Genomic DNA, 13,434 nt, shown 5'->3' with positions numbered 1-13,434 from the left:
ATTTAAAGGTCATGCAGAGAGGGTGGAGGCAAGAAAGACTACAAACAGCGAGCAGTCAGGAGAGCAGAAAGCCAAGTCTGGTCATAGAAGCCAGGAGAAGAGACTGGCCAACTTCACTGGATGCTGCTCTAGGTCAAGGGAGATAAGAACCCAAACTTTTCACTGAATTCAGCAACAGAGAGGGTTTTCGTTGGAGAAGGAAATGGCAACCCACTCCAGTGTTCTTGCCTGGGGAGTCCCATGGACGGAGGAGCCTGGTGGGCTGCTGTCTGTGGGGTTGCACAGAGTCGGACACAACTGAAGTGACTGAGCATTCCTGCACGCATTGGAGAAGGAAATGGCAACCTGCTCCAGTGTTCTTGCCTGGAGAATCCCAGGGACAGAGAAGCCTGGTGGGCTGCTGTCTGTGGGGTCGCACAGAGCTGGGCATGACTGAAGCGACTTAGCAGCAGCAGCAGGGTTTTGGTTAACTGTTTGAAGGTGGAATTTCTTAGTCCAACCATGTCATTATTTTAGCTGCTGTGGTGGTAGTATTAGTAAATTTGTTATTGCTTTCCCAGGGCAAGGGATGGATGTCAAATCACTGTCTTCTTTAGGAGTTGCGTGTTTGCACTTATGAAGTATGAGTAATGTAAATTTCTCTACCTAAAATGTTTTATTCAGGTACCCAGATGGTTTGTTTTACGTGGGATCTTGGGAAAGACTTTTGCTTTGTTTGAAGGATTAACATAGAATTTTATTCGTTTCTGGGATTAAAAAGTATCAAAAAAGTTGTAAAAAATCAGACCCTCTAAGAACAGAACAAAAACAAAAACAAAACCATGCACAGAGTATTCTCCCAGAACAAGTGAACTAGAGATCCCCTTTAGAGAGTCAGTTGATTAAATTAATACACATAAAATTCAGACTAGTGCCTGGCATGTCTTTAGTATTGAACTATGTTGTTGTAAAAATCATTACATTCAACTCTGGGCTGCAGGGCAAACCTCAAGTTTATCTACTCCTGTTAGGAGCATCAATTTAGTGCTCAGGACCACGAAGTTGTTCAGATGAAAGCTATTCGGGTAATATTTAAATCTGGTTTGAATACTGCATTTGGCAGGAAATAAATTCAGGGCATGTGAAAATCTTTTGACACATGGTTTAAGTTGCTTCAGTTGTGTCCAACTCTGTGTGACTCTACGGACTGTAGCCCACCAGGCTCCTCTGTGCATGGAATTCTCCAGGCAAGAATACTGGAGTGGGTTGCCATGCCCTCCTCCAGGGGATCTTCCTGACATGCATCGAACTCACGTCTTTTACGTCTCCTGCATTGGCAGGCAGGTTCTGTACCACTAGAGCCAGCTGGAAAGCCCTGATACACACCTGCTAGTATCCTCATCTTTCTTTCCCACTATAATTAGGAGAATCACAGTATGTCCAGACCTAGAAAGGGTGTCAGCCCTAAACGGGGATGGATGCCAAATGTGACCTTGGTATCACGGTCACGAATGAATACTGCGGGTGGATGTCCGGTTGGGGTGAAGTTCAGTAAATAGGTGAAAGGTTGAAAGGGTGACGGTGAATGGGAGGCAAGAGATGGAAGATGTAGGACCGGGATATGCACTTTAAATTGGTGTGTACTAGAACATTTTAAATACGTTTCTCTTTCTAATAGCAAGAAGGGAGAAAAGGGTGGGCGCACGCACAGGTAAGTTAGAGCTTCTGCTGTTGCAAAATCAAGTAGTTCTTGGCTTCATTTTGATTTCTCTGTGAAAAGCCCAGGTCATGAGCTGACAATGGGAAAACAGAGGGATGTTAGAGATTTGTGGGACAGGAGAATATTAAAAATAGTCTTCAAAAGTTCTCGAGGCAGGGCAGTGAACTGCCTAAAGAGATGCACCACACATCAATCAGGAGTGTGAACCTCAAAAACCTTAGTTCTCTCGTCTGTTAAATAACAATGATAACAAACTGAGTTACTAGTATTTCTGGATGTAGAGAAATACATGAAGAGAGTCCATAAAAGCTGCCTTTATTCAGCTGGTGGGACATAACCATGTAAGAGTTCAAAGCAATATTAACATCACAGTTTAAAATATCCAGGTTATTCTCCCAAGTGTAATCTCTTTCTCTGGAGTTATCAATTTGATTAAATTGGTGGCACACTCTACAGAGTTATATAAAAATTCATGTAATGAACTTTAAAACCACATTATGCAATAATAAGGTGGCAGAGTATTTTATTTTTTTTAAAAAACCACCATTCAGTAAATGTTGTTACACTATGAAACATCTAGTTTTCAACAGAAAGGTTTTCTAAGGAGATGATTTGGAGCCTTCCACATTTATCAGATGCCTTTTCATTATTCTTTTCCATTTTTGCAATTCTGGATCCAAATTGCATGGCCCGCTTTGGCAGAAGAGCAGAGGCTGTTAGACCAAGTTCCACTGCTGCAAGACGCAAAATTAGTTTTTCACCAATTCCAGGGGGTAAAGTCAAGTTTGCCTTTTCCCAGACTGGTAGGGAATTTAGAAAGGAGACAACATTTTCATCCAGGAAAGGAAATCTAAAATAAAAAGTATAACCACTATTAAAAAAAGTTATATCTTGTGATTATTTTGTTTGCATTTTACTCAATATGTTAAAATTTAAGATATGAATTAATTATTGAGGGCACAATTTTTCTAAATTAAAAATATTCTAGTTACTTATACAACTTTACAGCTAAAATTTAATCACATTAAAAATTATTTCACAATACTTTTCTAATTTTAATACACATACTAAAATGTAAAAAACTTTTCCCTCAATAAACAAACAAATCAAGCCTGTCAAGAAATAATTTCAAATTGTTTCATAAGGTCTCTTCAGGAATGCCTTGAAAACAAGCATGGTCTTGAGTTAATCATTCAAACTGTGTCTGCTCTTTACATGTCTAAAGAAACTGAACTGAAGGAATACAACTCTCTGCTCTTTAGGCTCCCCTCATGTCCTAGCAAACTGTGCTTTGTTTGTTCAAAATACTCCAATCCCTCCCCCATCCCCAATTACCCTAGTGTTTTACATTTTACTTTAGCTTAAGCAGAGAGATCGGAAAGGGTAAAGGCATTCTTTAAACAGAATATTTTATAAAAATGAATTGTGAAAGCAAATTTAAACGAGAAACTAATAGGGTATGGTTAATATGTATGCCAAAATCCATAATAAACTGGTTTAGATCTAGCCACTATAGTGGTATTCGTTCAATTACAATTCTGCGTTAGCTGTTTTAAACATTCTTCATATCCATTTTTACCCACGGGTATCATATTTTAGAATTAACTGCTTTTACTGAATAAAATAAATTTCTCTAACCTAGTTGAAACGGGCTGAATTTTTTTATCTCTCATGTACAGATACACTTCGAAAGGAAAACATTTTACACACTTTGTATTGTGGTGTTACTTATTTCTTTATAATAAAATTTTGAAAACTATGTTAATTTTACATGTCAGAACTGGCAACATAAGCATAACACAGGAGAGACAAGAATCAGAGAAGTCTCAGAGCTGGTATATTATGATGTTCCAACTCCCACAAAGCTCATTTGGACTCCTTGCGTGCTTGTTACCCCTGCAATAAAACTACCACTGAAATTAACCTACTTGAACAAACTTCTGCTTTTTTATAATTAAATGGCACATCTTTTTCCTTAATGCTTCAAAAAGTTGTATTCAGGCATTTGTTTACTATTATCAGAAATATGTTGTAGGTAAACACAAACCCCTAAGATTAAAAAAGAATATACACATGTAAGTGCCTTGATCTCTGAAACTATTAAGAAAATTTGGAATGGATGACTAAATTGTGTTCAGAACGCCTCCGATAGAGGGGACACCAGTACTGGAACCACCATTTAAATTAGTATGACCTATACAAGCATACCTTGTTTTACTGTGTTTCACTGAGACTGCTTTTTTTTTTCTTAACAAACTAAAAGTTTGTGGCAACCCTGTGAGACGAGCCAAGTCTATCAGTGGTGCCATTTTTCCAACAGCATTTGCTCACTTCATGTTTCTGTATGACATTCTTGGAAATGCTTCAATATTTCAAATTTTTCTTGTTATATCTGTTGGGCTTCCCTTGTGGCTCAGTGGTCAAGAATCTGCCTGCCAGTACAGGAGACCTGGGCTCAATCCCTGGGATGGGAAGATCCCTGGAGAAGAAATGGTGGCAACCCACTCCATTATTGTTGCCTGAGAAATCCCATTGACAGAGGAGCCTGGAGAGCGACTACGGGGTTGCCAAAAAGAGCTGGACATGACTTAGCGACTAAACAACAAAAACGAGAACAATTATATTTGTTATGGTGGTATGTGATCAATAATCTTTGATGTTATCACTGAGATTGCTTTTTGTTTTTTTAAATTAAGGTATATATATAAAAATTTAGACAAATGTATGTTTACTTATGTCTAAATACATAAATACATATTTTAAATACTAAATACATACTTTAAATACTAAATATATAAATACATTTTTATGTCTAAATACAGCATACATAAAAGTATGCTGCTGCATACTCAATAGACTACAGCATAGTATAAAGATAGTTTTTGTATGCACTGGAAAATGAAAAAATTCATTTGACTCGCTTTGTTGCAATGGTCTGGAACTGACATGCAGGATTTCCAAGTATGCCTGTACATACAAGAAATGTCTACAAAGTCAGGCTCTGTTAACGCTGGAGGAGGAAGCTTGGGAAGAGAGCAAACATTTGAAACAAAACAGAGCCCTTGAAATACCTCCTTCAGTATTTCACTACCTCAAATTTTACAGTCTTTCACTGAGGCCTTTAATCACTTCATTGTATCACCTTTGAAAATTATTGTAAAGCCATTTCTTGGAGAATGAGTTCTGGAAAAACTGTTCCTCTGGTTCCTCTCCAGCATTGCTTCTGACTAACTGTAATACAAAGCCAAGATACTGCTGCTACTGTTACTCATTCGAACAAGTATCCAAAGAAAAAGGAACCTAAAAGTCTCCTTTTTAGGTTCAGTCTACTGCTTTTACAAAATTATTGAACAACCCTGCAATAGACAACAAGAATTACCTTGCTTCTTTTCCATGATCACTGATAACTCTATCATCACGACCAAGATTTCTAGAAGAAATTCGACCCAGTTCCATTTCGATTTCCTTATTCAGTCCTTCCAGCCCATGCGTCAGGAAGCGGACCCGATGACGAGAATAACCTGCAAGCTGCTCATCTGCACCAATTCCAGTAAGAACTACCTACCAAGGTTGAAAGAAACCTGTATCAGAATATTACCTACTATGCAGTAAGGAAAATAAAAGCTTAAAAGAATAATAATCCCAAAGATAACATTTTCAGAAAAAATCCACAAGGCAAAGTCATAAGATTGTAAACTATGCCCAATTTTTACAAAATCATATACTGTGTGTTGTAGTTTAAATGCAATTAAAAGATGCTATATTCTTGCAACTTAAGTGTTAAAAGCTTTAAGGGTCAAAATTAGGTCTCAGAAATCCTGAGCAGCTGTGTCATACCTTTGCACTGCTCTGATACAGCTGTGCTCCATCCTGGGTCACTAACCAACCAGCCCCTCGGGAGGCAAACCAGACTGCACAGCCAATGCTATCATCCAGGACTGTATCCAAGGGCTGGATTAAATGCGATATTCGAGTTCTTCTTAATCTTTGCAGTTCTTCTAGAGAAACATTAATTTCCACAAAATTCCAAATCCGTGAAGGGCTGGCAGCTTGCAGTTCCTTCAGTCCCGCTCTTCCTGTGACTCGATCTGGTACATTGAACTGTTCACCAGGGCTGGCAGCAGCAGCAACACTTTTGGAGAATTCTTCAGAGGGTATTTCACAATGATTTTTCTGTTTTCTCCCTTTTTTGTTAAAATTAACTGGTATGGTCTTTTCTTTAGTCATGAAAGCCACATTAAGAAGATCAATTGGTTCATCTAAAGGAATATGATGGTCAGCAAGGGCTGCGATGACCATGGAATCAATCCCTCCAGAAAACAGAACTGCGACATTTGCTTTCCTGTTACTAGTTTTCAAAACTTCGCTTGGTGCCAGGTTTTCATCCCTAGGTAAACACAAGACACGTCTCTTGACTGCGATGCTCAGGACACCAATGAACTGCTGAACTACTTCTTTTGTGTGTCCATCAGTAAGAAAGACCTGAAGGGCCTCTCTTGTCAGTGGACTCCTGGAAATGCTGCTGCAATGGGACTCAAATGCGGCTTGTGGCAATGCCATATTTAAAGGGACAACAGGCTCTTTAAGATACAGTTTGGCTTCATTTACTGCCACCAAGACAAATGCTGGCAAGTCTGCTGAAATCTCAGTCAGGCTATTAACACATGCTCTGATATCATCCCCCCCAGAATTGTATTTCCAAGGATACAACTTTAAAATGACAGATTGGGAAATGGAAACAGACTTGAGATCAATTCTGAAAATTCCAGATGCTGGAACTTCCTGCCACTGATCAGCCACTCCAGATGCTTGGGCGCCAACTGAAGAGAGGCAGAAACTCTCGCCCAAGTTATTAAAATGCCAAAGCAAGCTACGACGACCAAAAAAGTCCCTACCAAACCACAAAGAATGGCTAGATGCTTGATAATATATAAAAGACCAAGGACCTTGGACTTTTGAGAAGAGTGACAAAATATCAGATTCATTTTGACAAGAGGAAAGATAATGAAACATGATTTGAGTATCATTCTCTTCAGCTTCAACCTTGATCCCACTAAAGACTTCTCCATTCCACAGGAACACATTGCCTCTTTCATCTTCCACAGGCTGGGCAGTCAACACACCTCTTAAGTGAAGGACATGGCCAGAGAATAAACACTGGTAGTTAACGCTGGACCGTAACAACTGTTTACTACTATTGGGCCCTCGTCGTTTAAGATTACACAGTAAATCCTCTTTCAAATCTTTGCTAAAATGCTCAACAGAAAAGCTTACTGCACAACAAATGCCACACATTGCTATGTAAAATCAAGTCGGCTATTTCTTGATTTTGGTCTTCTCTGAGTTTTCTATTTCTTGATATTCTTTCCTCAGCTCATCCAATATATCTGTGGGAGAGGGGAGAAGACATAGTAAAGAATAAAAATTCTTGAACTTTACCTAGTAATTCAAAAGGCAAAACAAGCTATTTTCCAAGACTGAACCACATATGTACTGGGCTAGTTTAAATAATAATTTACAACAGACTTCTGCTGAAGAATGTTTATCATTTAGGGATCTAGTTGTTGTTAAATGCTTACTTTGACCCAGGCATTGGGCTATGCACAGTTTATATACATATCATTTAAATTCTGTAAGACTTGGCAGGGTCAAAGTGATTCACTAAAAATCAAAAAGGCAGAAATATTTCATACATAAATCTATCTAAAATTCTAAAGCTTACATTAATTATTGTGGCTTTCTAACACATCTTATAGTTCTTAAATTTAATTTTATTGTTACTGTTAACTCACCATTGGAAGGATAACTTGAAGAAAACCAAACCATTCCACTAATTTTATTAACTGGTATACCACCATCCAATCTTTAGATATATATATTTATACATTCAGCTGTAGACAGTATAATTGAGGCACCATCATTAATTTCCACAGAAAGCCCACAAAAGAAGTTTTTTGTTTCTGTATAATGTACAAAATAACTTACTTTTGCTTTCAGAAAGCATTTCTGTTCGGTCTGCAAGAAAGAATATGTTGCTGTTCTGTTGCTGCCTATATACTTTCTGCAAAACATAATTTAGGCTAATATCATGATTTGATCTAAAACGTAGATGTCAAAACTCTGAACCCTATTACTGCTTACTATTGAACTTTAGTAACATGTTCAGAACAATACCTTGGCAAAAAAAGGTAAACAAAGAACTCATCCATTATCCATCTATCTAGAAACTGCTACCATTAACACTGAGGTTAAAACTTTTTTTCCCTCTGAATATACCTAATACCATTTTTCTTCAGTAATATTATAGTTTATCTTGTCATTTAGATGTTGCCAACTTTTCACTATTATAAATCAAATTTGTGATGAATGTCTTTGTAACTAAATTTCTATGTAGTCCATGATACTTTCCTAATGTATCAATTCCTATAAACAGGAATCAAACTGGATTTGATGGACCAAAATATTATACAGCTTTAAGACTTTGATACATTTTTGCCAATTTGCCTTATACAAAGTTTGTTATCAACTGTACCTTAACTGCTATTACGCCACATATGAGAAATGTCTAACCTGTCTGTTATCCAGTAATCTTTAAAAGCTTTAAAGGCTCAAATCATTTCTTAACAATGTTTGGCAGTATAATGACACACTAAGCAGAAGCTTGCTTATCGATGAATACATTAATGAAAATGGAGTTAAATAACCACGTTAAAGATTTGGAGTAAAAACCTGAGGAGGTAGGGAGAGGAAGCGGTAGCATTATCTTTTTTAAAAAATAAACAAACAAAAAATAATTATCCACATTCACCTGTATAGCTTCTTCTCTTCTCAATAGATTCAAAGTTTATTTATGTCAAGAGAATACACCAAATTCAAGTACAAAACAAATACCATTATTGACTACAGCTCCAGGATAACATAGTACAATCAGTATCATTTGATTCACAGGTAATGTCAACTGCATATGTTGGGGAAAGATTATTAGCAACTATGATTAATACACAGATTTATACAGTTGATATCAAACCCTCCCACACAGTATTCAGAGTAACGCTAATAACTCACCCTGTTCTTCTTCAGGTTAGAAAGTTCATCCACAACAACTTTTTGTTCTTTAATCTATTGAAATAAAGAAAACCTATTAAATCAGAGATCATCAAAGTATGCTCAATAAGACCCCTTTAAAGAGATAGGATAAGGGGCTCTAAGTATCGATTGTCCAAGTGGGCAATTTGGGAATATACAGACTCTTTACAACAGCAGTCTGTGTGGGCGTGCAGGTGGCAGAAAGTCGAGGGAAAAAACAGTGATTAGACAGACAAAGTGTTAGACGGCCCCTTACACCCAGACAGGGGGCTGGCAACCAACATTCACATTCAGGCAAGAACTACAGTTACTAAATAAAGTTTCTATCTTTTATTTAAAATAGAGAATACATCAAAAAAAAAATCATCGAGCCCAGAAAGTAATACCAATTTTTCAATGATTTAAATTGTATATTAAAAAAAAAATGGAATGAGGGGTGGTGACCCCTCCCTCCCAATACCTATGCTTTTCATGATTTACATACTAAATGGTATGGCCAGACAGACTAAGCAAGTAGTAGTTAAGTATCCTACATGGGGGGTAAGTAAGTATTAGTCGCTCGGTCATGTCTGACTCTGCGACCCTATGGACTGTAGCCTGCCAGTCTCCTCCGTCCATGGGATTCTCCAAGCAAGATGACTGGAGTGGGTTGCCATTCCATTCTCCAGGGGATCTTCCCCACCCAGGGACTGAACCCACGTCTTTGGCATGACAGGCAGACTCTTATGGTCTGAGCCACCAGGGGTAGTATGACTCATCACTTTTCCATCTTTGCTTTATTCCTCTATCTCAAAAGCTAGCACAGGGTTGGCAATCTTGAACTAGGTCTCACCTTTTTTAAGTAGAAGAGGGCTCAACTAAATGGAAACTAAATTTCTTTTACAGTAATGATAGTGATACTGCAAACATGACCGATTACACAGTGTCACTAGAGCCTCTAACAGCCTCTAACCTCTGACGCCTGGGGGTCTGTCATACATCAGTATAAGTGGCATGCTATGGCAGTGATGCTTCCCTGGTGGCTCAGAGGTTAAAGCGTCTGCCTCCAATGCGGGAGACCCGGGTTCAACCCCTGGGTCGGGAAGATCCCCTGGAGAAGGAAATGGTAACCCACTCCAGTATTCTTGCCTGGAGAATCCCATGGACGGAGAAGCCTGGGGTCGCAAAGAGTCGGACACGACTGAGCGACGGAACGGAACGGAACGGATGGCAGTGATCAGAGCAACCTATGTGCAGTTTGAAAATTCATTCCCCACAGATGTGTACCCTTCTGCTTTCCAGCCACTGTCGTGACTGATTACAGAGACTGGGCTGAATTCCAAGACTGAATTTGTACAACTTCCTTTTAAGGCTTATGTTTGAACAGCACTTTCCCATTCATTTTAGGAACGGCAGGTATACTTTAGTACTTCAGACAAGAAAACTCTAACAGAGGAATCAGAGATGTGCCCAAGATGCCAGTGTCAGTTTGGGACAGAACCAAAGTATCATCTCAGACATCTATTACCTGAAACATTATAGCCATCTCATTTCAAATATTAAAAAAAATTTTTTTTTTCCATTTATGGCGTTATATTGGCTCCCCTTTGTGGGGGGAGGAGCAGAAGAGCAACAATGAAATAGCATTCTTAGGCGCATCAGTTCATAGCTCCTGCTAAATGAAGGATAGACGGGGAGAAGGTAACAATGGACAAGGAGAGACCAGTTAGGAAACTTTTGCAGCATTCCCTATGGCAGATGCAAGGAGCAGGTTTAAGATGGTTAAAAGTGTACACAGTGATAAACTGACACCTTACAAAGGGGCCTCAAAAGTGAAACTGATAGAACTTCGTGATGGATGCAAAGATGGGCTCCCAGGTTACTGGCATGGACAACTGCATGGATGGGCTGACATTTTCTGAGAGAGACTACAGGCAACAGATCTAGGGTGGGAGGTAATTTCTAAGTTTTAACTAAGAGTACACAGAAAAAATCCAACCATGAATCTCAAAGACATTAAACTGAGAGAGGCATAAACTGTGATTTCATCTACATGATGTGCTGGGAAGGATAAAACTGTCCTGATGTCTAGCAGGTCACGGATGGCCAGAGCTTTTGGGCGGGGGAGAGCATGGCTATAAAGGGAGTCTTTTAGGGTAGCCTATATTCCAGTTGTGGTGGTGGTCACACAAATTTAAATATAGAGAAAATGAAAAAGAGCCAAACTTTACTGTATGATACTTTTAAAAATTTGTTAAAAATTGATTTAAAAAAATAAAACCAGCTTCCGCCTTCCTACCATCTGGGTCTAATCTCGGGGCCAGCTTCAAGGCGTCCCTTTACAGTACCTGCCGCAGCAGGGCAAAGTCCAGGCTGGGCCCCGGGGCCCCGAGACTCGTCTCCGGGGCGAGCAGCCCGAGGGCCACGTTGCCTCGTCCCGCACTCACCTTGCTGCTGAGCTCTTCCTTGTGCAGGGCCGAGCTCTCAGGGGGGACGAGCCCAGCGTGGTCCTCGGGCCGCTCACCCCGGCTGGGCATCTCCGCTGAGACGCAAACACGCAGGAAGCGGGCCGCACGGCCGCCCGGCACCTCCGCGCCCGCAGCGCCTGCGCGTCCGCGCTCCCAGCGGCCCCAGCCCCTCCCTTTCAATTTCCGGCGAGCCCTGTCAGCCGCGTCTGCGTGCTCACGGGAACGCCTGCGCAGTCCCGATCTGGGCCGGGAGTGCTTGCGCGCGTGCGCACAAGTGATTGGGGTCCTGAACGGACCCTGGCGGGTGGGAGGTTGAAACGCTCTTTACCCTGTGGCACGTAGTAGACTGTAAATTATATGCGCCCCCTAGTGGTGAATATAAAGACTGGCAGCTCAGTACAAATACCACTTAATATACTGGAGTGGGTTACCATTTCCTTCTCCAGGGGATCTTCCCGACCCAGGGATTGAACCTGGGTCTCCCGCATTGGAGACAGATGCTTTAACCTCTGAGCCCCCAGGGAAGCCCCTAATATTTATTATCTAGGCAAAAATATGGAAGCCAGACACAGATTTAAGAGATACACTGTTGGTAATGACCCTGTACAGACTTGATAAAGTTAATGTTAGTTTGTTGTCAGGGTTAAAAGATGAGTTTCAGATAAATGAATGAAATTTTAGGATATATGTCCCGTGCAATATTTGCAATGTCTCACTCCTATGAGAAAAATTATCCCAAACCTGGAAATAGGCAAGAGATTACCAAGGTGTTCTTTCGCAGCTTTTCTAGGTTTGACTTTTTATTGACTGGGCTCATTTATATTCTGTTAGGGGTGGAGGGATGTAACTGGTAGATTTTTGGTAGATATGAAAATAATTTCTACCTGATAGACCAGATGACCCCACAAACTGTGATTTAGTGTTCTGCAAGATATTAATCAGTTTTGCATCTAACTCTGCAATCCTATCCTAATTTTTAAAATAATATATGTCTCAGTCAGTTCAGTCCCTCAGTCGTGTCCAACTCTTTGCAACCCCATGGACTGCAGCATGCCAGGCTTCCCTGTCCATTACCAACTCCCAGAGCTTGTTCAAACTCCTGTCCATCGAGTCAGTGATGCCATCCAACCATCTCATCCTCTCTTGTCCCCTTCTCCTCCTGCCTTCAATCTTTCCCAGAATCAGGGTCTTTTCCAGTGAGTCAGTTCTTCGCATCAGGTGGCCAAGGTATTGGGGTTTCAGCCTCAGCGTCAGTCCTTCCAATGAATATTCAGGACTGATTTCCTTTAGGACTGACTGGTTGGATCTCCTTGCAGTCCAAGGGACTCTCAAGAGTCTTCTCCAACACCACAGTTCAAAAGCATCAATATATGTCTACTTTCTCATAAACTCTTTGAATTGGTTTTAGAATCTTACTTATTCCCTCATTAATTAATGAATTGAATAAAACTTTGACAAATGTTCACTTTATATTTGTACAGGAAAAAAGATTTCCTGTTTTTGCAAAGTATAGTTTAACAGAGGATATCTTAAGTTTTCATGAAGATGCCCAAGTGAACCGTGTGATGGAGTCAGACTTTATGGCTAAGGAAGTGTACCTCATGAGTTGTTTGAACCCAGGAATACCTTTTATTGGCTCTTAGAGTACATCCAAAGTGGTTATAGAATTAAGATTACTGTCTGTTTGTCTTTTAACTGATTTTTTAAAATTTTGGTTTTGTTTCTAATTTATGCTTAGCTAAGTTATTCCACATTAGTAACAGTGATTGGGAATTTGGATTCATAGCCTAACCGTTTGATGATAGGGCTTCACTGATGGCTCAGTGCTGAAGAAACTGCCTGAATGCAGGAGACCAGAGTTTGATCCCTGGATCAGGAAGATCCCCTGGAAGAGGGCATGAAAACTACTCCGGTATTCTTGCCTGGAAAATCCCATGGACAGAGGAGTCTGATGGGCTACAGTTCATAGGGTCACAAAGAGTCAGACATGGCTCAAGTGACTGATCACACATGCACACATTTGGTGATAATTTTTGGTTGACGGAGATCTAGTATCTATTAGAAGTGAGAAAATAAATAATCCAGGTTTTTAGTCTTTCCATTTGTCTTTTGTGAGATCAAATTAATCAAGAATTTTGTACACCAACTGGGATGAACAGCTTTTTGATATCTAAGCTGGTGAATTTTTGTGATTCTCTGTTT

The 13,434-nt window shown here is 39.9% G+C and overlaps 2 protein-coding genes across 2 annotated transcripts; both read right to left on the bottom strand.

The window, feature by feature from the left end:
• Positions 1-1,997: 1,997 nt before the first annotated feature.
• ASNSD1 (asparagine synthetase domain containing 1) lies at positions 1,998-6,994 on the bottom strand. The gene is made up of 3 exons (XM_055398235.2): positions 5,537-6,994; positions 5,079-5,260; positions 1,998-2,549 (listed from the first exon to the last, which is right to left on the bottom strand). Exons 1-3 carry the CDS (start codon positions 6,992-6,994, stop codon positions 2,276-2,278), a joined length of 1,914 nt encoding a protein of 637 aa, XP_055254210.2. The 3' UTR covers positions 1,998-2,275.
• Positions 6,995-6,999: 5 nt separating this feature from the next.
• ASDURF (ASNSD1 upstream open reading frame) lies at positions 7,000-11,445 on the bottom strand. Its single transcript, XM_088830814.1, has 4 exons — positions 11,212-11,445; positions 8,765-8,818; positions 7,685-7,760; positions 7,000-7,086 (listed from the first exon to the last, which is right to left on the bottom strand). The coding sequence occupies exons 1-4, from the start codon at positions 11,299-11,301 to the stop codon at positions 7,016-7,018; spliced, it is 291 nt and encodes a 96-aa protein (XP_088686940.1). The 5' UTR covers positions 11,302-11,445; the 3' UTR covers positions 7,000-7,015.
• Positions 11,446-13,434: the final 1,989 nt, after the last annotated feature.

The sequence above is a fragment of the Moschus berezovskii genome, chromosome 2 (genome assembly GCF_049115385.1).
Source record: "Moschus berezovskii isolate FMDL1 chromosome 2, NW_MosBer_1.0, whole genome shotgun sequence".
NCBI lineage: Eukaryota > Metazoa > Chordata > Mammalia > Artiodactyla > Moschidae > Moschus > Moschus berezovskii.
The sequence above is the reverse complement of the archived record's forward strand: the minus strand, read 5'-3'. Positions and strand labels throughout refer to the sequence as shown.

What these genes read in the sequence shown, in the direction of transcription:
- ASNSD1 (XM_055398235.2), bottom strand. Translation starts at nt 6,994, where the DNA reads ATGTGTGGCATTTGTTGTGCAGTAAGCTTTTCTGTTGAGCATTTTAGC. An exon ending in TGTATCAGAGCAGTGCAAAG is followed by an intron (nt 5,261 to 5,536) that starts GTATGACACAGC and finishes CAACCTTGGTAG; the next exon opens with GTAGTTCTTACTGGAATTGG. An exon ending in GATCATGGAAAAGAAGCAAG is followed by an intron (nt 2,550 to 5,078) that starts GTAATTCTTGTT and finishes TTTTTATTTTAG; the next exon opens with ATTTCCTTTCCTGGATGAAA.
- ASDURF (XM_088830814.1), bottom strand. Translation starts at nt 11,301, where the DNA reads ATGCCCAGCCGGGGTGAGCGGCCCGAGGACCACGCTGGGCTCGTCCCC. An exon ending in CTAACCTGAAGAAGAACAGG is followed by an intron (nt 7,761 to 8,764) that starts GTGAGTTATTAG and finishes TATGTTTTGCAG; the next exon opens with AAAGTATATAGGCAGCAACA. An exon ending in AATGCTTTCTGAAAGCAAAA is followed by an intron (nt 7,087 to 7,684) that starts GTAAGTTATTTT and finishes CCTCTCCCACAG; the next exon opens with ATATATTGGATGAGCTGAGG.